The sequence below is a fragment of the Mytilus trossulus genome, chromosome 6 (assembly GCF_036588685.1).
Source record: "Mytilus trossulus isolate FHL-02 chromosome 6, PNRI_Mtr1.1.1.hap1, whole genome shotgun sequence".
NCBI lineage: Eukaryota > Metazoa > Mollusca > Bivalvia > Mytilida > Mytilidae > Mytilus > Mytilus trossulus.
Genome location: NC_086378.1, coordinates 10,672,349 through 10,699,970, shown reverse-complemented (window position 1 = coordinate 10,699,970; position 27,622 = coordinate 10,672,349). Strand labels below are relative to the sequence as shown.

General features: G+C 32.6%; 2 protein-coding genes across 10 annotated transcripts; one reads left to right on the top strand and one right to left on the bottom strand.

Moving 5' to 3' along the window:
- Positions 1-3,600: 3,600 nt before the first annotated feature.
- Positions 3,601-18,853, bottom strand: LOC134720775 (uncharacterized). Its single transcript, XM_063583267.1, has 2 exons — positions 18,766-18,853; positions 3,601-6,018 (listed from the first exon to the last, which is right to left on the bottom strand). Exon 2 carries the CDS (start codon positions 5,929-5,931, stop codon positions 4,243-4,245), a length of 1,689 nt encoding a protein of 562 aa, XP_063439337.1. The 5' UTR covers positions 5,932-6,018; positions 18,766-18,853; the 3' UTR covers positions 3,601-4,242.
- LOC134720773 (kelch-like protein 26) lies at positions 16,057-26,655 on the top strand. Of its 9 annotated transcripts, none has more exons than XM_063583258.1 (4): positions 16,057-16,178; positions 20,401-20,626; positions 21,397-21,521; positions 23,239-26,655. In XM_063583258.1, the coding sequence occupies exons 2-4, from the start codon at positions 20,424-20,426 to the stop codon at positions 24,717-24,719; spliced, it is 1,809 nt and encodes a 602-aa protein (XP_063439328.1). In that variant the 5' UTR covers positions 16,057-16,178; positions 20,401-20,423; the 3' UTR covers positions 24,720-26,655. The 9 variants fall into 9 exon arrangements, with proteins under 9 accessions (XP_063439328.1, XP_063439329.1, XP_063439330.1 ...); XM_063583259.1 differs by having other exon boundaries at positions 16,083-16,187; XM_063583260.1 differs by lacking the exon at positions 16,057-16,178 and adding an exon at positions 16,306-16,492.
- Positions 26,656-27,622: the final 967 nt, after the last annotated feature.

Here is a 27,622-nt window from a genome sequence, read left to right as displayed (position 1 = left end):
TATATTGTTTAAAAATGTGTTCGATGACATTGCCTACCAAACAAAATGGCCGACATGGCTAAAATTAGAACACAGTGATAAAATGCAGTTTTTGAATTATATCTTTGAAACTAAGACATTTAGGGCAAATCTCTCAAAATTTAAATGTCCATCAGAATAAGAGCTATCCTCTCACAAATTTCCAGATGAATTGGACAATTCGTTGTTGGGTTGCTGCCCTAAAATTGATAATTTTAAGGAAATTTTGCAGTTTTTGGTTATTATCTTGTATACTATTATAGATAGAGATAAACTGTAAACTGCAATAATGTTCAGCAAAGTAAGATCTACAAATAAGTCAACATGACCAAAATTGTAAGAGGACCCCTTAAGGAGTTATTGCCTTTTATAGTCAATATTGAACAACTTTTCATAATTTTTATAACTTGTACAAAAATCTTCTTTTCTCAAACTATGGGCCAAATTTAACCAAACTTGGCCACAATTCGCTCACCTTGGGTCTATGTTCATATCAAACAATGAACACAGATAAATTCATGACAAAATTGTGTTTTGGTGATGGTGATGTGTTTGTAGATCTTACTTTATTGAACATTCTTGTTGCTACAATTATCTGTATCTATGATGAACTTGGCGCAGTAATTACAGTTGAAAATATTTTCTAAAAATTTACAAAAATTTACAAAAAATTATGACTATTGGTCTATGTGAATATTAAACAACAAAGGGCACAGATGGTAACATGACAAAATTGTGTTTTGGTGATGGTGATGGGTTTGTATTAAACATCATTGCTGCCTACAATTATCTCTATCTATAATGAACTTGGCCCAGTAGTTTCAGTGGAAAATGTTAGTAAAAATTTACAGTTTATGAATAATGGTTAAAAATTTACTATAAAGGGCAAGAACTCCTAAATCTTGAATAATATCCATAATAGAGATAAACAGTGAACAGCAATAATGTTCAGCAAAGTAAGATTTACAAATAAGTCAACACGACCGATATGGTCAGTTGACCTCTTTAGGAGTTATTGCCCTATATAGTCAATTTCTTCATCTTCCATAATTTTTTGTAGATCTTTAGAAAATATTTTCCACTCTAATTACTGGGCCAAGTTCATTATAGAAAGAGATAATTGTAGCAACAAGAATGTTCAGTAAAGTAAGATCTACAAACACATCACCATCATCAAACACAATTTTGTTATTAATTTATCTGTTTCCATTGTTTAATATGCACATAAACCAAGGTGAGCGACACAGGCTCTTTAGAGTCTCTCGTTCTGAATGCTATATTTATATAAAAAAAAATATGAAGTGAAACCTTTAATTAGATAATTTATTTTTATTAAGGTATATATATATATTTCACTACATTACATTGTGTAGATAAAAGTTGTTGACATTTTCTAGTTACAAATCTATATTAGATTGTGGCAAATGAAAGAAAAAATATTTGGAAACATTAATTAAATTTGATTTCTTTGAAAAAAGATATATACATTGTATTACAACATACCTAATTTTAGAGAACTATTAATCATATCTAATGTTAGAGTTGGAATATGTCAAATAGGTTAACAAAATTGCCATAGTTCTTCATCTGAATTATTGAAATAGATAGTCATACAAATGTTTTTTCAGTTCAGCACTTTTGGAGTTTGCGTTCATGAAATATTATCATCAGGCATTCAACACTTTTTCAAATATTTGTCTTTTCACTTTTATTGACAATTCTTCGGTCCCTATGTTCAAAATATTCTAACATGCATGTAAAATTTAACTATAAAAATATTAACATGAAAACTTATTCATTTGCACACTTTTGATCACAAGTCAATTTTCAGTGATTGATTACGAAACCATGTTATTCGAAAGTACATTACATGTAGCTAATTCCTTGCAAAATTCTTCTAAAAAGAATTGATAAAATTGTGGATGAAAAGCTTAGAGATGAACAAGCAGGCTTAAGAAGAGGTAGAGGATGCATTGACCAAATTTTTACTGTGAGGAACATCATCGAGCAATGCATTGAATGGAACACACCACTCTTCATTAATTTCATTGACTTCAAAAAGGCCTTTAACAGTATTCATAGAGAAGCTCTTTGGAAAATTGTAAAATCATATGGAGTTCCACCTAAGATATTGATGCTAATAAAAGCATTCTACAACATCTTTGAATGCAGTGTCAACCTTGGCAGACTATCTCAGACTTATTTGAAGTAAAATCTGGCGTAAGAAAAGGATGTATTATGTTACCAATCCTATTTTTATTGGCCATTGACAGGAAACAAAGAAAAACAACATCAGGACAAGAAAAGGGGTATCCAGTGGACCATGTTTAACCAGCTAGAAGACTTTGATTTTGCTGATGACATTGCCATATTATCAAGAACAAGTTAACACCTCCAAGAGAAGACCAAAATATTTAACAACTATGCAAGGCAAACTGGTCTGAATGTCAATGCAAGGAAGACCAAGGTAATGTCAATAAACACCGGAAATCAATGATCTGCGAGTGGACAGTGTTAATGATTTCACTTACCTTAAAAAATCATAAGCAAAGATAATGGGACAGGGAAGGATATAAAGGCAAGACTATCTAATGCACGTTCAACATTTGCAAGACTTAATACAATCTGGAAGTCCAACTAGTACAGTTTAAGGACTAAACTGCGAATTTACAACAGCAGTGTAAAATATGTCCTACTGTATGGTTCAGAAACTTGACGTGTTTTAGTGAGTGACCTTTAAAAAGTAGATGCTTTCCATACTAGCTGCCTAAGAAAAATCAACAAAATATTCTGGCCAAATAAAATCAGCAACAAGAGCTTTTTGAAGAAATGCAATGCGAAGAGTATAACAGCAGAAATCCAACAACGAAGATTTAGATGGTTAGGGCATGTCCTGCGAATGCCACAACATCGCACACATAAAACAGCTCTATATTGGACACCACCAGGAAAAAAGAAACCAGGGAGACCTAGAATTACCTGGCGAAGAACTGTTTCTGCAGAGTTAAAACCAATGGGCTACACCTGGGGCCAAGCCCAGTACATGGCTATGGACAGAGAGAAGTGGAGGCAGTTTGTTATGGCCATATGTCCCACTTGGGATGAAGAGGATAAGTAAGTAAGCAATTCCTTGGTAAACAGCATATCAGAATATTTCATTTTAATGCTTAGAATACACTATGATACTATCAGTTTGACTGACATCACTAGCATAATCATGTATACCTTATTACCTATGTATTACTGTACTAAAAAAACTCTTATATTGCTTACATTACCAAGACACAATGAAATCTACACTATACAGATATCAACATATAGTTCATATGATACAAATTAAGATATTATATAATTCCAGATATAAGGTGTTCACATGCAAAGTGTCATTCTAAAACCAACTTAATTAAAACCATAAAACATAACTTGATATTTAATTTGACCACCCTTCTTGCATGTCACTTAATAATCTTAATTTATCTTTTATCGTCAAACTCAGTATTGACCTTTAAATTACAAAATACAAATGCATAATTTAACCACATGAATGTATCTAAGAATTCTTTAGGTTTAAATTGGTGGGTATTCAAGGTGAAAGGGATACTTTTACAACAGTGTAAATTGTAATTGATCTTTTATCATAATGCATACAAATTTTAAACTATGGTATTTATTTGATTTACTGATATTACTTATTGAATATTTATCTATGAGACTTGCAATTGGTTTCAAAATGTTGTTGAAAGTTATATTTCCACAAAAATTCCTATTGCATAGTAGGTACAAATGTTGAAACCATAAATTATAAAACTTTTTGAATTATCAATAGTCAACAATTTCTAGAAATTATCTTATTTAGATTTGGCAAAACTTTAGGAATGTTTTTCCTCAATGCTGTTCAACTGCGTTCTTTATTTGGCCTTTTAACTTTTTTGGATTCGAGCGTCACTGATGAGTCTTTTGTAGACGACACGCGCGTCTAGCGTACAAAATTTAGTCCTGGTATCTATGATGAGTTTATTATTAATATAAAATCTTTGAAAATGTTATATGTACATATTCGAAATATTTTTTAAATGTAATTGTTCAAAACAATATAGTTTTCTCATAAGTCCTTGATAATATATATTATGTTCAGTTTCTTTGATATTAATCTTCAGTTTTCAGATGATATGAAAATTTTGACTATATTACACAAATTTCTGTCTTAGATATGCTTTCAATGTTTTAGAATCCTGCATATTTTATTTCATATAGTGTTGATCCTTTAGGTTGACTACCTACAGCCCTCGTGCATCCTATATAAAGATGTCCAGTTGTGTTGATGGCAAGAGAATGTCGATATTTCATTCCTATTTCCTTAATGTTGAAATATGAAATGAAATCACCGTTGTCATTGAGGATATGCAAAATTGAAACATCTAATTCTATCACAACAACTTTGTCACTTGGTGTTGTCACAATGTTAACTGGTTTGAAAGGTGTATTCTTATTGATGATTGAATGACCTGTATACTTGTTTATTATGTGTCCTCCTTGTCCTAAGACTATTACTTCACCACTGCGATCATCTGAAATATCATCCACTACATGTACATTTCTATTGTTGGTACATGTTATATCTCTGGGACATTCAAGCAAATGTTGATTATGTTTATCATTAACATACACGGCCTCTTTGTCTCCTTTCGTATTCATTATCATCACAGCACCTCTATTTAATTCATAATTATAAGCTGCTACTATGACTGTATTGTCTCTAACAACATGGATGGCTCTGGGAAAGAATGGTGTTACATCATAAACAGAATCAGTCAGTTCACCAGTACTGTTGATTTGTTGTAAACTTGTTTTCCCTGAAACACTCAGAAGGAGTTGACTAGATGTGATAACTGCCATTCCACATACTTCAATTTTGAATTTAGACATCACCTTCAATTTAGTACCTTCAGGTTTTACTCTTAGTATCATCCCATTAGTTCCGGAACTTAACCAAAGGGTTTGGTCAAGGCAAGGACTTACAAATCTAATGGCATCAAGTTCAGTCTGGTAAGCACTATTGATGACTAGGGAGAGGTTTGTTTCTGTGGACAAGTTTCCATCATCTTGTAATGATCCAATGTGAGATTGGGTAATATTCCCTGGAACAAATTTTGGTGATGAACTATAGCTTGGTTTGGTTAGTGGTCCTTTGATTTTGGTAGATTTCTGCATCATGTTAACGTCTTTGAAGAAATCAGTAGCATTGGAAATCCCAATAAAATCCTGGACTTCATTGATTTTGTCTTCTGTCTGCTTTGTAGATAATGATAAAGCGTTCAGATCTGATTTTACTGATGTTAAAACAGTTTGATGACTTTGATCCAATTTATTTATGAGTTCCTTAAAATATTTTTCTACTTGCTCTTTTACAGTTTTTTCATGATTAATAATATCTTGTCTTGCATTGGAATACTTTAAATTTTCTGCTGACACGAGTTTATTAAGCTCACCAATCTTTGCATTCATGGTAGAATTACTGGTCTGCATTTTACTTTGTCCTTTTTTCAGTTTCTCAACTTTCATTTTGTATTCATCCCTTATTTCAATTAAATCATGCTTTTTATGAAGTTTAGCAATACAGGTTGGACACACAAGTATTTCACATGTGTTACAGCTAAGACATGATGATTGGCCAACATGTTCATGGCATTTGATATTGGTAAAATCCAGCTCTTCCTTATGCAGTCCAATCTCTTCTCTACTGACGATCTTATGATCCTGGGCGTTTTTAAATTGGGAATGAACCTTGTCCTTGCAATGACTACACATCAGAATACTGCAGTCTATACATTTCCACTGAATTGGTCTCTCTGTTTCACATAATTTACAATTAACAGGAACTTGACTCCTTTTTACTGACTGTGAGAATGCCATCTTTGTTGGGTTTGTCCAAGGTATTTCACTTCTTCGTTAGATCTGTTCCAAAAAAATTTAAATACTAGTGTGGACTTACTGAATGAACTGAAAAATGATACAGGAAAAAATAATTCTCTTATAATGTTAAAATTGAGAACAACAATTATTATGCAATACATATTATATGTCATGTGCTTTTTAAAACTAGATTACTGTAAATTCAGATATTAGTGTGTGTATTTATTGTTGCAACTTGGTTTTATTTAAATGAACAAAAATGTGAGTTAAATTAATAGGATGTAAAGAAAAGTGACATAGATAAGGTAGATGTTAATAACATGTGAAATAAACAACTAGAGACTTTTCCAAACTACTGCTACAACAATCAAGACCATTTACAACTAAATTCTAAACAGTTTTTTTTTTTTATCAAACCTAGTCATTAAAAAAAATACAGAAAATTAATCAAATGGAACTTTGCAGCAATACTTCCATTTAAATTAATACTTCTAATTCCTTCTTGCTTTATAAAATCTTTGGTCTCAAAAAGGTTAAATGTTGGTTTTTTTAATTATTTAACAAAACACATTTATCAAAGTAAATTTTCTTTATAGCATACTGTCATGTTGCATTTTACATTTAAAGTGAATATAAATTTCTGTTATTTACAACTAGATTGTTCATAGAAAGTTCTGGTGAATAGTCTAGTTCACTAATCATCGGAAGTATCTAGCAAAGAAAAATTATGGATCTTCACGGTTTCAGATAGTGCACTGCAATTATCATCAGTCCAGATTAGGTATATGTCGAATAGGTTACAAAAAAATGCCATAGTTCTTCATTTTAGTTGATGAAATAATTACAAATGTTTATCAGTTCAGCATCACTGTATTTTGATATAAGAAATAGTTTGTGTCCATGAAATATCATCATCAGACATCAACGCCTTTTTAAATGTTTGTCCTTTCACTTTTATTGCAGTTCTCCAATCCAAATGTACACCATGTTCTCTTATGGCTGCAAAACTATAATACGATTTACATTAAAATTAATTTACTTCCATGGAATTATTTCCCCCTAAAATTGGCTTTATTAGTCAAAGGGGACTTAAGGTTTGCACTCCATCCATCTGTCTGTCTGTCTGTTCATCTGTCTGTTCATCTGTCAGTCCGGCAAATCAGTTTTCCAGACTTTTTTCTTCGTGCTTGAACATATTGATTTGATACATGTACTTGGTTTACTGTTTTATCATGACAAGTTACAGGTCGAGTTCAATTTTCACGATTTCAGCTTATCTCTTTGTTCAGTTAAAGCCCTTTCCCTAGAATTAAATTTTTGATCAAATACCTATCAATAAGAAGATTCCTGTTCAAAGGGAAATAACTGATTTTTAGCTCACCGGGCCCGAAGGGCTAAATGAGCTTTTCTCATCATTTTTGTTTTGCACATAGCTGTAAATCTTGCCGATCACCCACAAAACAGCCGGTATCCATCTTACCTGAAAACGCACCCTCCCGCGCAATCATTGCCTATCCAACCATCGTCGAATCCGACACCTCCATAATCAAAGATAATCCGGTTCCCAAATGGCAATTGCTGCAAAATAGAATCATGTTCAAAACAGTGTGGTCCTGGCCGTTGATTGACGACTTAAATTATCCTATTGACTGGGACAGATTAGGTGAACGTTTGTCGGTAACAATCACTGCTCACTATGTACTTGTTAAGGACACTGAATCTGTGGGGTCACTAAAGGTTCTCAACACCTAAAAAAAGCAATTCGAAAAACGAATCCGGAATAATACGATGTGTTGATTTATATCAATAATATTAATCAAAACATAAAGGTTATTCCTGAATAATTTTTCGAATTATTTTATTATTAAAGGCGTTAAGAACCTTTGGTGACCCCACAGTTTAAATTCTATAATAAGTAAGAAGTGAGCAATGGTCGTTACAGAAAAACGTTCACCTAATCTGTCCCAGTCAATGGGATAATTTAGGTCGTCAATCAATGGCCAGGACCACACTGTTTTGAATATGATTCTAAGAACATTCTGAACCAAATCGAGAGTTATTACATATATTGCCTTTTTACTATTCCTTTTTATGACACCGAGATGTTCTTCGATGCTTTTTATTTACAAAAACATGTAAAATTGCAACATTGTGGTCGTGTGTATAACTTATGTATCTAATGAAAATATTGAAATAAAATTGTAATATTTGTCTCTGACCAAATATAGGTAAATTTCACCTTATATTTAATGAATGATATGCACGGCGGTTATTGAACAAGGATCAGATGATATTATAATACCATCAAGTACATAAAATTAAATATTTTAGCTTAAATGATGCGCAAGTGAATAGGCAAAAGTTAAGGTTCATGAATTTCTTATGTCCCCAGTTTATTTATCTTTTTTAAATACAACTTGATAGCCTAACTGTATTTTAAAACAGTCGATTGCTTTGAATTCTGTCTCATATAAATCTGTAACTTCAATCTTGTGAGAAAAAAAATCTTTTAAAAAAGGGATTTTGAGTTCGTGAGAAAAATCGGCTTTGATTTGTGTGATTCATCCTTGTTTTAACCTTATTTTAAATACACGAAATGTACACACAACTTGTTATCCGGTTATAATATTCTTTTATAGAATATATCTATAATATGTCTATTAATCATCAAAAAAGTTGATCACGATTTTGATTGTGACTGAGACTACAATCATGTGTTAATAGAATACATGTGTTATTGAGAAGTCTCAGATTGTGTTCAATATATTTTTGCCCGATAATTATCAGTCTCGCGAAAATTTATCAATATAGATAAATATATATTATTCAGTTTAGAGGATTTATATTCATGTCGAAGGTAAATTGTTCAACTACTAGTATATCTGTTAATATAAGTGTTATATATTTGTATGCCCATTTGTGGACATTATGTTCTCTGGTCTGTGCGTCCGTTCGTGTGTTCTTCCGTTCGTTCGTTAGTTTGTCCGTCTGCCAGTCCCGCTTCAGGTTTAAGCTTTTGGTCGAGGTAGTCTTTGATGAAGTTGAAGTCCAATCAACTTGAAACTTAGTTAACATGTTCCCTATTACGGGGCGCCGAATGGGACTCTTGTGATTTTGTACTCAAAATTCAATTTTGTACGGACAAAAGTGACTTTTGTTCAACAAAAATGAGTTCAGTTTAACAAAATTTGTATCATACTACAAATTTGAAATTTTGTCATACAAAATTATCTATCAGCGGACAAAAGTCACTTTTGTCATGACAAAATTCATTTTTGTTACACAGACTTGACTTTGAAAATTGAGCGACAAAAGTCAATTTTGTATTTAAATTAGTTTAGTTCGGTTTCTGTGAACTAATTTGCATACAAAATTGACTTTTGTTACACAAAATTGACTTTTGTCTCAACAAAATTGACAAAATTGACTTTTGTCTCAACAAAATTGACAAAATTGACTTTTGTCTCAACAAAATTGACAAAATTGACTTTTGTCTCAACAAAATTGACAAAATTGAATTTTGTCTCAACAAAATTAACAAAATTGAATTTTGTCTCAACAAAATTAACAAAATTGAATTTTGTCTCAACAAAATTGATTTTTGTCTCATGAAAGTCAATTTTGTCTCACGAAAGTCAATTTTGTCTCATAAAAGTCAATTTTGTTGTTACAAAATTGAATTTTGTCATCACAAAAATGAATTTTGTCATCACAAAAATGAATTTTGTCGTCACAAAATTGACTTTTGTCTCAACAAAATTAACAAAATTGACTTTTGTCTCAACAAAATTGACAAAATTGACTTTTGTCTCAACAAAATTAACAAAATTGACTTTTGTCTCAACAAAAATGACAAAATTGAATTTTGTCTCAACAAAAATGACAAAATTGAATTTTGTCTCAACAAAAATGACAAAATTGAATTTTGTCTCACAAAAGTCAATTTTGTCTCACAAAAGTCAATTTTGTCTCACAAAAGTCAATTTTGTCTCACAAAAGTCAATTTTGTCTCACAAAAGTCAATTTTGTCTCACAAAAGTTAATTTTGTTTCACAAAAGTCAATTTTGTCTCACAAAATTGAATCTTACCGTACACAATTGACTTTTGTGATTTAATTTCCATATCAGGTAACAAAAGTCAATTGTGTATGCAAATATGTTTATATTTGCATACCTTTAAGACAAAATTGACTTTTGTCATGACAAATATGAATTTTGTCTACAAAAATGAATTTTGTCATGACAAAAATGAATTTTGTCTACACAAATGAATTTTGTCATCACAAAATTGAAGTTCTCACAAAACAAGTCTGTAGCACATAGTTTTGTAAGACAAAAATGATTTTGTTATGACAGAATTGAATTTTGTACAAAACCACAAGAGTCCCATTCGGCGCCCCGTACCTATGACATGATATTTCTAATTTTAATGCCAAATAAGATTGTTTACCCCATTTTCACGGTCCAATGAACATGGAAAATGATAATGCGGATGGGGCATCCGTGGACTAGGGACACATTCGTGTTTACTACATAAGAGGGGACAACCGTTTGATTTTCTAATGGTGGTGATGGAGAGAAGGATTTTGAAAAATCAAAAGCTTACCCTAGTTAGAGCTGAAAAACAAATAATCTTTCACAAGACAGAATGAAAATGATTATTCTGTAAAATATAATGGAGGACATAATTAGATGCAAAAGAAAGTGAAAATAAATGAATAAGTAAAGAGAGATATTCTACGATTGTGATACATGTATATGTCTCTGTTGTAATTTCATATCTCTAATTAAATGTTGCGATAGGTGCAGTTGTTTATTTTTTAACATAGCACTTGTTTCTATCCATCAGAAGACTCACTATCAACGTATATTTACGAAAATATACGTTGATAGTGGGTCTCCCCATGGATAAAAACAAGTACCTGTGGTTTTTAAGTTCAAATTTCGTTAGTTTCGCTCGTTTAAAGCTTCCTTTATTCTGAATGCGGAATGGTCATGCTGAAGTTGTTTCAATCTGATAATAATGATTTTCATATGATAAAGTTATTTCTTTAGTGTCTCGGACTCCATCGTGTCTTCTTTGACAATCAAGTTTCACGAGACCATATGCTCTTTATTTCTTTTTTTTTAATGAATCACATACAGCAAGATATAAGCATAACTAAAAACTAGTGTATAAAACTGTACTCATAATGCAAACTATACTTTTTCGCTCAGTATAAATGCTCTGGATATGTGATTACTCTAGTTGTGGTGGCTCAGTATAAAGCTCTGGATATGTGATCACTTTAGTTGTGGTGGCTCAGTATAAAGCTCTGGGTATGTGACCACTTTAGTTGTGGTGGCTCAGTATAATGCTCTGGGTATGTGACCACTTTAGTTGTGGTGGCTCAGTATAATGCTCTGGAAATGTGATCACTTTAGTTGTGGTGGCTCAGTATAAAGCTCTGGATATGTGATCACTTTAGTTGTGGTGGCTCAGTATAAGGGTCTGGATATGTGATCACTTTAGTTGTGGTGGCTCAGTATAAAGCTCTGGATATGTGATCACTTTAGCTGTGATGGCTCAGTATAAAGCTCTGGATATGTGATCACTTTAGTTGTGGTGGCTCAGTATAAAGCTCTGGGTATGTGATCACTTTAGTTGTGGTGGCTCAGTATAAAGCTCTGGATATGTGATCACTTTAGTTGTGGTGGCTCAGTATAACGCTCTGGATATGTGATCACTTTAGTTGTGGTGGCTCAGTATAAAGCTCTGGATATGTAATCGCTTAAGTCGTGGTGGCTCAGTATAAAACTCTGGATATGTGATCACTTTAGTTGTGGTGGCTCAGTATAAAGCTCTGGATATGTGATCACTTTAGTTATGGTGGCTCAGTATAAAGCTCTTGATATGTGGTCACTTTAGTTGTGGTCGCTCAGTATAAAGCTCAGGATATGTGATCACTTTAGTTGTGGTGGCTCAGTATAAAGCTCTAGATATGTGATCACTTTAGTTGTGGTCGCTCAGTATAAAGCTCTGGATATGTGATCACTTTAGTTGTGGTGGCTCAGTATAAGGGTCTGGATATGTGATCACTTTAGTTGTGGTGGCTCAGTATAAAGCTCTGGATATGTGATCACTTTAGCTGTGATGGCTCAGTATAAAGCTCTGGATATGTGATCACTTTAGTTGTGGTGGCTCAGTATAAAGCTCTGGGTATGGGATCACTTTAGTTGTGGTGGCTCAGTATAAAGGTCTGGATATGTGATCACTTTAGTTGTTGTGGCTCAATATAAAGCTCTGAATATGTGATCACTTTAGTTGTGTTGTGGTGGCTCAGTATAAAGCTCTTGATATGTAATCACTTAAGTTGTGGTGGCTCAGTATAAAACTCTGGATATGTGATCACTTTAGTTGTGGTGGCTCAGTATAAAGCTCTGGATATGTGATCACTTTAGTTGTGGTGGCTCAGTATAAAGCTCTTGATATGTGGTCACTTTAGTTGTGGTCGCTCAGTACAAAGCTCTGGATATGTGATCACTTTAGTTGTGGTGGCTCAGTAAAAAGCTCTGGATATGTGATCAATTTAGTTGTGGTGGCTCAGTATAATGCTCTGGATATGTGATCACTTGAGTTGTGGTGGCTCAGTATAAAGCTCTGGATATATGATCACTTTAGTTGTTGTGGTTCAGTATAATGCTCTGGATATGTAACCACTCTAGTTGTGGTGGCTCAGTATAAAACTCTGGATATGTGATCACTTTAGTTGTGGTGGCTCAGTATAAAGCTCTGGATATGTGATCACTTTAGTTGTGGTGGCTCAGTATAAAGCTCTGGATATGTGATCACTTAAGTTGTGGTGACTCAGTATAAAGCTCTGGATATGTGATCACTCTAGTTGCAGTGGCTCAGTATAAAGCTCTGGATATGTGATCACTTTAGTTGTGGTGGCTCAGTATAAAGCTCTTGATATGTGATCACTTTAGTTGTAGTGGCTCAGTATAAAGCTCTGGATATGTGATCACTTTAGTTGTGGTGGCTCAGTATAAAGCTCTGGATATGTAATCACTCTAGTTGTGGTGGCTCAGTATAACTTCTGGATATGTGATCACTTCAGTTGTGGTGGCTCAGTATAATGCTCTGGATATGTGAAAACTTTAGTTGTGGTGGCTCAGTATAAAGCTCTGGATATGTGATCACTCTAGTTGTAGTGGCTCAGTATAAAGCTCTACATGTGTAATCACTTTAATTGTGGTGGCTCAGTATAAAGCTCTGGATATGTGACCACATTAGTTGTGGTGGCTCAGTATAATGCTCTGGATATGTGATCACTTTAGCTGTGGTGGCTCAGTATAAAGCCTTAGATATGTGGTCACTTTAGTTGTGGTGGCTCAGTTTAAAGCTCTGGATATGTGATCACTTTAGTTGTGGTGGCTCAGTATAAAGCTCTGGATATGTGATCACTCTAGTTGTGGTGGCCCAGTATAAAGCTCTGGATAGGTGATCACTTTAGTTGTGGTGGCTCAGTATAAAGCTCTGGATATGTGATCACTTGAGTTGTGGTGGCTCAGTATAATGCTCTGGATAGGTGATCACTTTAGTTGTGGTGGCTCAGTATAAAGCTCTGGATATGTGATCACTTCAGTTTTGGTGGTTTAGTATAATGCTCTGGATATGTGATCTATTTAGATGTGGTGGCTCAGTATAAAGCTCTGGGTATGTGATCACTTTAGTTGTGGTGGCTCAGTAGAAAGCTCTGGATAGGTAATCACTTTAGTTGTGGTCGCTCAGTATAAAGCTCTGGATTTGTAACCAATTTAGTTGTGGTCGCTCAGTATAAAGCTCTGGATATGTGATCACTTTAGTTGTGGTCGCTCAGTATAAAGCCATGGATATGTGATCATTTAAGTTGTGGTTGCTCAGTATAAAGCTCTGGATATGTGATCACTCTAGTTGTGGTGACTCAGTATAAAGCTCTGGATATGTGATCACTTTAGTTGTGGTGGCTCAGTATAAAGCTCTGGATATGTGATCACTTTAGTTGTGGTGGCTCAGTATAAAGCTCTGGTATGTGATCACGTTAGTTGTGGTGGCTCAGTATAAAACTCTGGATATGTGATCACTTTAGTTGTGGTGGCTCAGTATAAATTTCTGGATATGTGATCACTTTAGTTGTAGTGGCTCAGTATAAAGCTCTGGATATGTGATCATTTTAGTTGTGGTGGCTCAGTATAAAGCTCTGGATATGTAATCACTCTTGTTGTGGTGGCTCAGTATAACTTCTGGATATGTGATCACTTCAGTTGTGGTGGCTCAGTATAATGCTCTGGATATGTGAAAACTTTAGTTGTGGTGGCTCAGTATAAAGCTCTGGATATGTGATCACTCTAGTTGTAGTGGCTCAGTATAAAGCTCTATATGTGTTATCACTTTAATTGTGATGGCTCAGTATAAAGCTCTGGATATGTGACCACATTAGTTGTGGTGGCTCAGTATAATGCTCTGGATATGTGATCACTTTAGCTGTGGTGGCTCAGTATAAAGCCTTAGATATGTGGTCACTTTAGTTGTGGTGGCTCAGTTTAAAGCTCTGGATATGTGATCACTTTAGTTGTGGTGGCTCAGTATAAAGCTCTGGATATGTGATCACTCTAGTTGTGGTGGCCCAGTATAAAGCTCTGGATAGGTGATCCCTTTAGTTGTGGTGGCTCAGTATAAAGCTCTGGATATGTGATCACTTGAGTTGTGGTGGCTCAGTATAATGCTCTGGATATGTGATCACTTTAGTTGTGGTGGCTCAGTATACAGCTCTGGATATGTGATCAATTTAGCTGTGGTGGCTCAGTATAAAGCTCAGTATAAAGGTCTGGATATCATGTGATCACTTTAGTTGTGGTGGAAATTTGCGTATTTAAAAAAAAGGCAATGCTGCAACAGATGATATTTTTTCATCCCTTCGGACATATCATTATTATATTTGCATACCTACTCAGTGTTAAATGGTGGTTCCTCAGTCATTGAAAAAATCTTCCTACTATATGTAAAATTATCTCATTGTTTTTCTAGCTGTGCATACATCCGAATTATTTATCTGTTTCCTTTAATACATCACTATTATTAGCTTATGGGGATGATGTGTATATTCTGTTTTGTAAGTATAACATAATAGATATATAATGCTTAAAGCATCATCACCAACAGAATCATTTCAGATTGATGTATTTAATTTTCCTCAGTTACATATACATATATTTTTTTTACATAACTTTTTATAACATTGTGTCTTAATCATAGTGAATCATTTTGTTGATTGTTCTGCTCCTTGTGGGCGCTTTGATTGGCAATAAAATATATCTGACTTTGATTTGATTCGTATGTATGGTCTATAACTGTGTATCATGTACCATCAAAAGTCCATCACTAGTCAAGGTAACTTGATTTGTAATACCATAAACAACATGACGGGATCTGCTTACCCTTTTGGGATTTTTTGGAGCACCTGATAGCACCACCAGTTTTGGTGGGGTTCGTGTTGCTTAGTCTCTACTTTTCGATGTTATGTCTTGTGTGCCATTATTTGTCTGTTTGTCTTTTTCTTTTTTAGCCATGGCGTTGTCAGTTTATTTTCGATCTATGAGTTCAGCTGTCCCTCTGGTATCTTTTGCCCTCGAATTGTTGTGTCTATTTTAGTTTTATCATGAAAAAGAATGGCCAAAGTGGATACTAGAGGCAGATGTTATCGCAATGCTGTCGGTTGCTCACGCAGTCTTATGTTTTCAAGCTATGTTGTGTTTTGTGGAATAATGTTTGTTAGAGTTTTGTTTCCTTTTTAGCCATGGCGTTGTCATTTTTCAGTCGACTTATATGACGAAATAAAATATTGAAAAAGGTAGAGTGAAAACATAGGGGTTTTGTTCTCTATGTGCCTCTGGAGAAAATGCCCTGGGACACTGACAAAATCAACAACAGTTTTTATTTGTTAATCTAGATGTTATTTTATTTCGTCAATTTTTTCTCATTCTTATTTGGTTGTTCATTTGTTAGATCATATAGTTTCCTATAGCTAATATGATTAATAAAAAGTACCGACAGTCACAAGTTCTTGAATACTTTTAAATTCCGGAAAATACACTGTTGCTGAACCGATACGGTCCATTTTAAACACATGGTAACCGGAAGTTGATTTTTGAAACAAAAACAAAGAAGCATATCCAAAGATTTAATCACTTTTTCTGAAGAAACCATGTAAAGTCATTTTATTCTAGTAAGTCAGGTATAATCTCAATTAATCTATCTCTTTGATAAGCTAAGCTACATAGCTTATCACGGGCTTCAATATTTCCAAAGTGATATCGATTATATTGAATGTTGTCTATTGACTTATTGTATAACTGGCTAGACCATGGATTTGTATACTAAGTAGGATACAAGTACACGTACATATATATTTATTCAAGAAAAAAATCATTTATTAGACAGACACAATGTCAATAAACTATAGTGACACACAGATGTAGCACTAAACATATAATGTTGTATGCAATTAAAAGAATTTAAAGATAGAAAAGCACTGTGCAAGTAAGTGAGTAAATTTTATTTAGAGTCCGCATAAAAACAGACAAAACATGAGCTCTTTGTTAGAATATGCACCTTAGATTAGGTTGGGGATGAAGAACATTTTATATGTCAGTGTCCCCATTATAACTTTTTGAATCAAGAATTTTATGATAATATTTTAATAGGTTGTAAAAATTTTGAAAGTTATGCACAAGTGCCAAATTTAATTGGCTTTTTATTCAAGAAAACCTAGAGGTATTGAAAAGTTTACTTTTTCAATTTGAATAATTAAATGTTTTGTACTGAGAAAACTATCAATATATATATAGTCATGATAGTACAGGTATTGTTTTATTTAAGAGGTTGAGAATATTTGCCTGTTAATAAAAGATATAATTGTTAATATGTGTGTGGCTCTGATCTGGCTATGGGTTAACATCTAAGAATTCAGATGGTTGTATTCATATTTATATATGATTTATATCAACATTATTGTGTCAATTATAAAAATCATTGTAATAAATTACTTTGCTCTTCATGGGCCCTTTAATTGGAATGAAAATAGCTTACAGTATCTTATCTTACAAATAGACATTTTTTATGTCCCATTTATGGGCATTATGTTTTCTGGACTGTGCGTCCGTCCATTCTTCCGTCCATTCTTCACGCTTCAGGTTAAAATTTTTGGTCAAAGTAGTTTTTGATGAAGTTGAAGTCCAATCAATTTGAAACTTAGTTAACATGTTCCCTATGATACGATCTTTCTAATTTTATTTCCAAATTAGAGATTTAATCCCATTTTCATGGTCTACTGAACATAGAAAATGATAGTGCAGATTGGGCATCTGTGTACTTGGGACACATTCTTGTTTAGACATTATTTTATTATACCAATCATGGGCCCTTGTCAGGGAAGATACAAAAACATCATAATACAATGATTAGTTTTGTTTATGTACAAATTATTTTTGTATGAATAAAAGATGTGGTATGATTGCTTATACACTCATCATCTAATAATCTAATCTATCCAACATATTCCCAGTGAAGCTGATTTAGCAACTATAGTATAGGTCACCCTATGACTTTCAACAATGAGCATAATCTATACTATATAGTCAGCTATAATGTATTTATGGCCCCAATACATGTAATATGACAGCATGTGTAACATTTCAATAAAAAAAAACACAAAAAAAACATTATACTCTTATTGATCATGTTGATACTGATGTCAAAAGAATAAACACAAAGCAAGTGCATGTATTTGTATAAAAGACACATATGAAATTGGCATTCCATAAAGGTTAAACAATTTTTTTAGCACTAATTCCTCTCCTTCTGTGACTGTGACAGAAAATTAAACCCAACATGAGAGCAAACTAAAAATCAGTTGGAAATGGCTTGACTCATCTTTTTGGCCCAAAGCAAAAACATATTCTTATCTCATTAAACTGATTCTGAATTATAGATGTCTTATCTATACAATATTTCAAAATATTACTTCAGAGTTGAGCTGCAATAATTTTAATGATGGAATAGTGAAACAGGGTCTCTTTAATATCTGGTAGGAAAAAATTAACAAATTTGGTTGGACACGATGTCAAAATGTGAGCATGAAGTGAAAAAAAGTCACAGCAAATTACAACACTGAACAAAATTAGACTGTCAGGTTTTTTCTCTTATCCAAAGTTGTTTATGCAAAAATAGGTACACCTAATTTTATCAAGTAGCCTGGCCATAACAGAAAAACAGCAAAGTTTTTATATTTAATAAATCATTGTGCTTACTTCTACAAGTTATTTAGATCTTTTTTATGGAAAGCAACAAAAAATGAACTTCAATATAGCTTGTCAATTGAGATCATGATTTTCATGATTTTTAGAAGCACACATACATATTTAATTATTTTAGATTAATTATGATATAATTTAGATCTTCAATACCAACATTTTGTAAATGAATAAGACATTTTTTTATTTCTTGAAAACTTTAGACAATAAAATTAAAACTAATACATGATGTTATAATGGTATGCTGGCATATAGATTTTGATGTGTAATTTTAAAAATCTCAGATATTAGATTTATTGATACTAATATACATGTACTGTACAACTCTTGCAGTACGTGTATGCAGTATTTTTCTTTATTTTAAATCTGAAGTCAATTAACAACAAACAAATTATTTAGGAAAGGAAGGGACTATTCTTCTTTTTCACACTCAAGATTATAATACTTAGGTCATTAAAAATCCTATAAAATATTGTGATTGATTCTCAGTCATTAAATTACCTTAAGTTACATATTGATGTGTGTATATTATCACAATATGATCCATCATCTATCTATCTACCTGGCAGGTGATATTGACAACCATTACCTTACAGGTATATCACATACCTGTAAACTACCTGCTAATTTATTACAGGTCTTTATCAGTAATTGTATCTATTCAATAGCTTTCAGGCATATAAACTTCCAATGTCCAAATGATTTTCATAAATTTCTCACATGCTAATTTGAATAGTGTAGCCAAAGGTAGATATCGAAATTCTAAAAAAAAAAAATTACGATTATTTGAGTGGCAATTGGTTTTTCCATTTTACACTACAGCTAAATTGAGGTAAGACAATAGAAAAATGTATTTTAATGCCATTTTTTATCATATTGAAATTACAGGAAACCCACACATTTGAACAATAGACATGGAAGGTTGTCTATGTAACAGTTTGTACCTAATTCTAGTGGTCAAATAATGAATTTTCTAAAATAACTAAACTTTCAAAGGTAACAACTAATTTAAAATACTTAAGTACAATAAATATTTATTTATCAATTATTTAACTTCAGTTTTAAATTGATAATGTGATGAGTTTAATGGATTCCTTTTAGATTTATACTCAAGATAAGATAGTTATCTTAGCAGATTATATACTTGTAACATAGCTTAAATCTTATCTGAGGAAAAGGTGTCAAAAAGCTACTAAAATGGATAAGCTTATTTAAAATGCTTCATAAGATTAGGAATAAAGTAGTCTTCTCAAGTTGACTTTAAAAAAAGGTTTTTAAATATATTCATGTTATTGATGTGAATGTTTTTGATACCAAGACAGAAAAGGAGTTTTCTAGTTGATGAATTTGTTATATGGTAACTTGTGATTATTGTTTCAATGAAACACTAATTATGTTAAATGTAAATATTTGTTTTATTTTCCGGCAATTTTTTTTTCTTGGAAAAGGTGTCAATGTGCTGCTCTTTTGCATCAGAGCATACTGGTACCATATAGTCAGATGTATATTTTGGATAGATTTTGTTGGTGTATTTATAAAAAAGAAGATGTGGTATAATTGCCAATGAGACAACTATCCACAAAAGACCAAAATGACACAAACATTAACAACTATAGGTAACCGTACAGTCTTCAACAATGAGCAAAGCCCATACTGCATAGTCAGCTATAAAAGGCCCTGATGAAACAATGTAAAACAATTCAAACCAGAAAACTAACTGCCTTTATTTGTACATTTTGGATAGATTTTGTTGGTGTATTTGTACATTTTGTGTCTCATAACTCTCATTGGTTTTTACTTCTGATTCACTATAATTTTCTATTGATATCTTAACAGATATTGTACAACCAATGGATATTTTGTTCATAAAATAAATAAGATGAATTGCTGACAACATTTTTCTACTTTCCAGTCAGTGATTTCAGGTATCATAATCTCTTAGGAACAAATTTAGAATATGTTTATTTTCTGATATGCTATTTTTGATAGGCAGCATTTGAAATGTTTGAACAGAAAGATTTTTGATGGTTTATGAGAAAAAGGGACATAAACTACATTTTCATTTGTGCCTAAAATTAACGGCATTTGAGCTAAATGTTTTTATAAATCAAAAATCAAAACTGTCCTCCTTTTCAGACTACTGAGGTAGACAAGCTGCAATGGTTATCCAGTCATCTTCCCAGTTACGAAGAGAGGGTGACACTAAGGTGACTTATATTGCTACAGAACATGGGAACCAGATACTGACAGGGCTACAGTCACTGAGGAAGAAAAGACAACTGTTTGATGTGACCTTAGTGGCTGAAGGTCAAAAGTTTAAAGCTCATAGAGTTGTATTGGCCTCATGTTGTGATTATTTCAGGTATATATTTAACCTTGATATATTCTTTTATTTACATACCAGATACATGTGATGAACAAAAATTACATGCAGATCTTTCAATGTTTAATATGTTAAGCTTTGATTCATCTTATACATATATGAATGATATGTATCAACATCACTGAGCAAAAAGTAAAATTACAAAAATACTAAATTCAGAAGAAAATTCAAAACGGCAAGTCCCTATTCAAATGGCAAAATCAAAAGCTCAAACACATCAACTGAATGGATAACAACTGTCATATTCCAGACTTGGTACAGGCATTTTCTAATGTAGAAAATGGTGGTTTAAACCTGGTTTTATAGCTAGCAAAACCTTTCACTTGTATGACAGTCACATAAATTTTCATTATGCAACAATGAGTGAGCAAAACAAACAGACAAAAAGGTAAAAACGTAAAAAAATAGGTGTACAGTTGTCAACACACTATAAAAACAAACAAATATGTCAACAAAGAAAAACAAAAAGGCATGTAATAGACAAAGCACATAAGCAAATACAAAAGAAAAAACAAAAGGAGGCTAATTGATCAAAATTTTGATCAAGTGTGACATCAGATTAAGAAATGAGCCCCCCAAAAAAAGGATAAATTACTAGATAATACGATGAGCAAAGATGGTCAACAGTTTGAGACCTCATAGTCATAAGTAGCAAAATCACTCTGAAGTAGTGGATCAAAGAAGGTTCTTGCTATTGCAAAGCATAATTTGAAATCATAAAAAATAAATATTGAAACTGTTACTTTCAGAGCTATGTTTACTGATGGGTTGAAAGAAACAACACAAGATATAATTAGTATGAATGGTGTTACAGCTAAAGGAATCAAAAATATAATAGAATTCGCCTACTCATCACACATGGAGCTAGACAGAGGTAAAATATTATAGAATTCGCCTACTCATCACACATGAAGCTAGACAGAGGTAAAATATTATAGAATTTGCCTACTCATCACACATGGAGCTAGACAGAGGTAAAATATTATAGAATTCACCTACTCATCACACATGGAGCTAGACAGAGGTAAAATATTATAGAATTTGCCTACTCATCACACATGGAGCTAGACAGAGGTAAAATATTATAGAATTTGCCTACTCATCACACATGGAGCTAGACAGAGGTAAAATATTATAGAATTTGCCTACTCATCACACATGGAGCTAGACAGAGGTAAAATATAATAGAATTTGCCTACTCATCACACATGGAGCTAGACAGAGGTAAAATATAATAGAATTTGCCTACTCATCACACATGGAGCTAGACAGAGGTAAAATATTATAGAATTCACCTACTCATCACACATGGAGCTATACAGAGGTAAAATATTATAGAATTCACCTACTCATCACACATGGAGCTAGACAGAGGTAAAATATTATAGAATTCGCCTACTCATCACACATGGAGCTAGACAGAGGTAAAATATTATAGAATTTGCCTACTCATCACACATGGAGCTAGACAGAGGTAAAATATTATAGAATTTGCCTACTCATCACACATGGAGCTAGACAGAGGTAAAATATAATAGAATTTGCCTACTCATCACACATGGAGCTAGACAGAGGTAAAATATAATAGAATTTGCCTACTCATCACACATGGAGCTAGACAGAGGTAAAATATAATAGAATTTGTCTACTCATCACACATGGAGCTAGACAGAGGTAAAATATTATAGAATTTGCCTACTCATCACACATGGAGCTAGACAGAGGTAAAATATTATAGAATTTGCCTACTCATCACACATGGAGCTAGACAGAGGTTAGATTTTATATACATTTTATACAAGCTGTCTTATAAAACAGAAGAATACCGGTAAATGATATGCTGTTATCTATGAGGCAGCTACTTATTGAAAGACTTTGTGGAAAAATAATAAGCAATAACTAATGAAATTTTGAAAGCCTTATTATGGTGTATTGCAGCATAAATCAAAAAATAAAATCTATCTATCTACAGTGTAGAAAAACTGTAAAAAAAAAATGCAAAAATTGTACAAACTTCTTATTCATGTAATCAGAAAATGAAAATGATGAATTGAAAAGACAATTACAAGGACTTCTTGCGACAGACTGTTTACAAGACTTAAGCTCAGTCCAACCTTTAAAGGGGCACTAGCTGTCAAATTCATGGTCACCAATTCTCATATTTGATTTATATTAAACAATGTAAAACATTTATCCAAACTACCAAAAGTCTTAAATAAACAGTATACTATACAGAGCATGGTGTAGATAAAATGTAGGTTCGTTTCGTGTGTATGTTAGTCCAGACGCCATCTAATTAACTATTGATTTGACTTCAGATGACCATATAAGCGATGTAAACATACATAACAATATAAATAGATTAAATCAACACGTGCAATTGGATTTTTATAGGTCTGTTTGATTTTATCTTATAGATTTTTACATAATTAGAAGCATTGTATTGATAAATTTACAGAAATATACTCTTTTATTGAGAAAATATATTAAATTGACAACTAATAGTTATATCAGATAAGTAATTATATTTTGAATAGAACCAACAGGCCATGTGAAATAATTATTTATGACTCTGAATTCTTTTATTTTAGATAACGTTGAAGACATATTGCTAGCAGCCAATCATATACAGTTATCACCTGTTATAGCAGCCTGTACACGGTACTTAGAATCTCACCTGTCTTTTGATAACTGTTTTGAAATGTTTAACCTTGCCGACCTTTTATCTTTAAAAGAATTGAAAAATATTGTTGCCAGATTCATGTGTTCACATCTCGATCATTTCTTATTTGACCAAATACCTCAACTTACGTGTCATACACTCTGTCATGTACTAGACTGTGATTTTCCCGTCAATTGCTCAGAGTTGGACATTTTGTCAGGCATATTGGATTGGATATATTTCAAGTTTGATGAGAGAAAGAGTTCGGCCTGTGAACTTTTTTCTCGTTTAAGATTCAGCGAACTGACTTTATTAGACATAGATGCAATCAGTAATAAAAAGCAATTATTACAACTATTTGAGAAACAGCCGGAAGTTGAAAAATTGTTGAGATCGACTGTAATGACTTCTGTCTATAACCAGTCGGGTCTTTTAAATAACAGAGGATTTAAAGAAGTATTAGTTTGTGTAGGTGGGTTCAGTCATGACAGAGGTATGACAAACGATCTACGTTATCTCAACACGGAATCAAACTCATGGGACATATTGACAAAGATACCTCATGTAGAACAGTGTGACTTTGGCTTAACAGTCCTAAATAATGACCTTTACCTAGTTGGAGGATGCTACAATGACCTGATGCAGGAGATAATTCACCAGTATTGCTTTAAATATAGTCCCCATGACAATTGTTGGCAGAGCATTGCCCCCTTACCTAGTGAGCGTTGTCGTCTGTTTGTAGGTGCCGTTGAAGAGAAGCTGTATGCAATAGGAGGTAGGTTTGGCTCCGATGACTTTGCACAAGACTCAGAAACTCCATGTGAGTGTTATGATCCAGAAGAAGATCGATGGGATCCTATATCACCGATTCCAAACAACAGATCCGAGCATGCAGGGGTATCTCATAGAGGTCATCTTTACATATCGGGGGGCATTCACGATGACCATGCTCTCTCAGATTTCTATGTTTACTATCCAGAATTTGATTATTGGTCAGAACATTCACCAATGCAATCAAGACGAGCTGACCATTCAATGTTTGTTTACAACAATCAGATACATGTGATTGGAGGTTGGCATGAGACCAACGCTGATGATAAAGTCTTGGTTAATAGCATTGATTGTTACAACCTCAGCACTAGTCAATGGGAGACAATAGGCACTGTTCCAAATCCACGACTTTATGCCTCTTACTCATGCTTCAACAACAAAGTTTATATGATTGGTGGCTGGATAGATGGAGATTATCAGAGAAAAGCAGAAACTGTCCTAGTTCTTGACCTCAAAACCATGACATGGTCAGAAAATCTGACACCTAATATTGAAGCCTGGGAACATAATAGTTGTACTGTTTACATTCCTAAATCAACTCAGACAGAGAGAGAGTTCTGTAACTGTTTACATTCCTAAATCATCTCAGACAGAGAGAACGTATTTTGTAACTCACAGAGCTGAAACCATGTCTAAATTTTAGCTTGCCTTGCATTGCTTATGCATGTAAAAATTTCAACTGCATGTTATTTATGTAAAAATCAGTCAAAATGAAACTATGTAATGATCAACAATCTTTGTAGAAGGAATATTGTTAGTTCAAAATGGTCAGTGTGCACCAGGAGGGATTACATACATGTATTTAACAGTTACATTTAGTGTTATTTATTTGTGAGTCGGTTTAACATTCCTGGTTTTAACTAACTGTTTGTTTATTATTTATTTAATTGTTATTTATTATTTAGTTTTTTTTTTTTTACCTCAGACCTACATGTGTCAGGCAAAAAATGCCATTTGTTTTATAGGCATTATGTGTGAATTTAGAGTGTGCCACCATTATATATGTTTCTAATGTTTAAAGGTTTTTAAATAAGGGAAAGAGTATAGATTTTGGACATAAAAAATGTCAACACATGTCCTTAATCAACTCTGACAGACAGAGAGAGAGTTCTTTAACTGTTTACATTTGGTTCAGCTATCTCCCTTATTAAGCACTGTAAAATGGCATGAAATCTTCACAAATATGTTTTTAGATATTATATATCAAGGACTTTCAACTTTATATTTTTTCCGCTGAACTGCTTTTTTAAATTTTTTTTATTTAACCAATTTATTCATCCACCAGTTCACGAGTTTTGATTTTATTTGATATTTTAAAAAATCAAGTAAAATTTGTTTTATTTCCCAGTAACATGTATTCTATTTTTTTATTTGATATACATGTATATTTAATATTTAAATCTAACTAGTTTTCTTTTAACACTGGGCTTCTCATGATGAGAACAGTTAGTTTACATGGTTGAAACAATTTTTCTGTGCGACATGTATTATTCAAGAAAGAAATTATTTTTCTGTGGAACATGTATTATTCAAGATAAACTATCTTACCTTCATCAAAATGATGGTACTACCTTAAGTGTGATCATTGTAATAAATAGACATGTGTTGACATTTTTTGTGTCCTAAATCTACTCTTTCCCTTATAAAACCTTTGAACGACTCATATTGCATGATTGTTGTTGTTTCATTACTGTCTCTAAAAGTACAAAGCCATGACTGTCATGACTGTCATCTGTTATCTGTGACTGGATATAAATTATGTTTAGAATTTTTAATTACTAGTTATGCTTATGAAATTAAATTTCAGTGTCCATTAAATTGAAGCAAAGATTGAATTAGTTTTAATGGACAAAACAACTGTAAAGATTTTAATGTTGTTTTATTTTCATTAATTTCAGTTTTAAAAGCCATTGCTGTGTTTTATGATTTAATGTATGTCAGATTGTATCGGTACTTAGTAGTAAAGGGTTAGGATTTTACTTTTATTTAACATTAACATATATCTGGTTTTCATTTTTCATGTGTTTGCCCCCTCCTCCTCCCCCTGTTTTATTGTATTAGTTTGAAAATACTGTCATAAATGCAACAATTTGTTGTTTTTAATCGTATCTATACTTTTATTACTTTTTATAATTATAATTGCTGACAAAGCAACATTTCGTCTTATATTAATATTTTTTTATCAGTATCTTTTTATTCCAACCCTAATGAGTCCAAAAATACAAAAACATTGCAGTACCATCAACATGGATCTATTTCAATAGTAACCCCCTCCCATCCCATAGAAAAATTTGAGACTCCTTCAAAAAATAAATACAAAAATATGTAAAATTTACTATCAAAAGGCTCAAATTATATTTTTTGGAAGGTTTGACAGTTAGATTTTGCAAGATTGTAGTAACTGACAAGAGTTATTTCCTTGTATTTGAAAATTTCTTTGACAAAGTTTTGATATTTCTCATAGACATGAGATCAATGAATAAGTCAGTTGACTGGACTTGATTGATTATTTATTATTAAAGTCATAAGAAACCTCAAATCAAAAAAAATAATGCATATGTTTTTTATAACTCAATGGATAGTTTTCATTATAAAACTTATGTACATATACTTTTTTCTGAAGAAAATTCTTTAATTTATTCATATTTAGAAGAAGTTTACTTTATTTTAATTGCTTGCTTCCAGCAACCAATTCCCCCGACACATTTTCCGTATGCAAAGTGACCTCAGTGTAACCCATCTCGTAAAACTCCGGTGATCACAATACGCATGGATGTCCTTAAAATAAACTATTATCTGAATACACCTGTTAAACACGTGCTCTCTTTCCATGCTTTTTTGTTTATTTTTTGTCGATTGTTGACAAACAGGTGACCATCGTTAAACTTCGGCTTCAAAACACGAACTTTAATTACCTGCCATATTTTCACAACAACACTGACCGATTGAAAAAAAAATTGACGATTATACGAAATTTACACGAAAAAAATGATAAATTCGTGCACAGAAGACTAAGTTTATGATGTGTGTATGCATTGGTTCAAGAATTGGAAGAACATAATTTTTCACCGGTCACTCGTTTCTTATGACTTTAAATGTTTCATACAAATATTCAACAAATTGCAATTATTTTTTTTAACGGTATTGTTTATGTCAGAATCTTGATTACATTCATTTAGTACATTGGTTGCAATGAATTACATTGATTTCCCAGTTAAATAAAAACTGAAAATTTCACATGTGAAATAAACGTGGTTATTTCACTCTTTTACTTCATACAATAGGCGTTGTCAAGACGTCGATAACGGCAGACCAAAACAAATTGTGAATGCGTCAAAAAAAGATATAGTTCCTTACATGTTTTACATTTATTTCTTTTAAAAAAAGCAATTTGCCAATGTAATAAAAAGAATAACTAATCAAAGAATTAAAATATCGAAAAGTATTCAACTCTTGACCGAAGAACACTGATAATTAACTCA

Coding starts and splice junctions, on each gene's coding strand:
- LOC134720775 (XM_063583267.1), bottom strand. CDS start 5,931: ATGGCATTCTCACAGTCAGTAAAAAGGAGTCAAGTTCCTGTTAATTGT.
- LOC134720773 (XM_063583258.1), top strand. CDS start 20,424: ATGGTTATCCAGTCATCTTCCCAGTTACGAAGAGAGGGTGACACTAAG. Junction 20,627..21,396: donor TCATGTTGTGATTATTTCAG/GTATATATTTAA, acceptor TGTTACTTTCAG/AGCTATGTTTACTGATGGGT. Junction 21,522..23,238: donor ACACATGGAGCTAGACAGAG/GTAAAATATTAT, acceptor CTTTTATTTTAG/ATAACGTTGAAGACATATTG.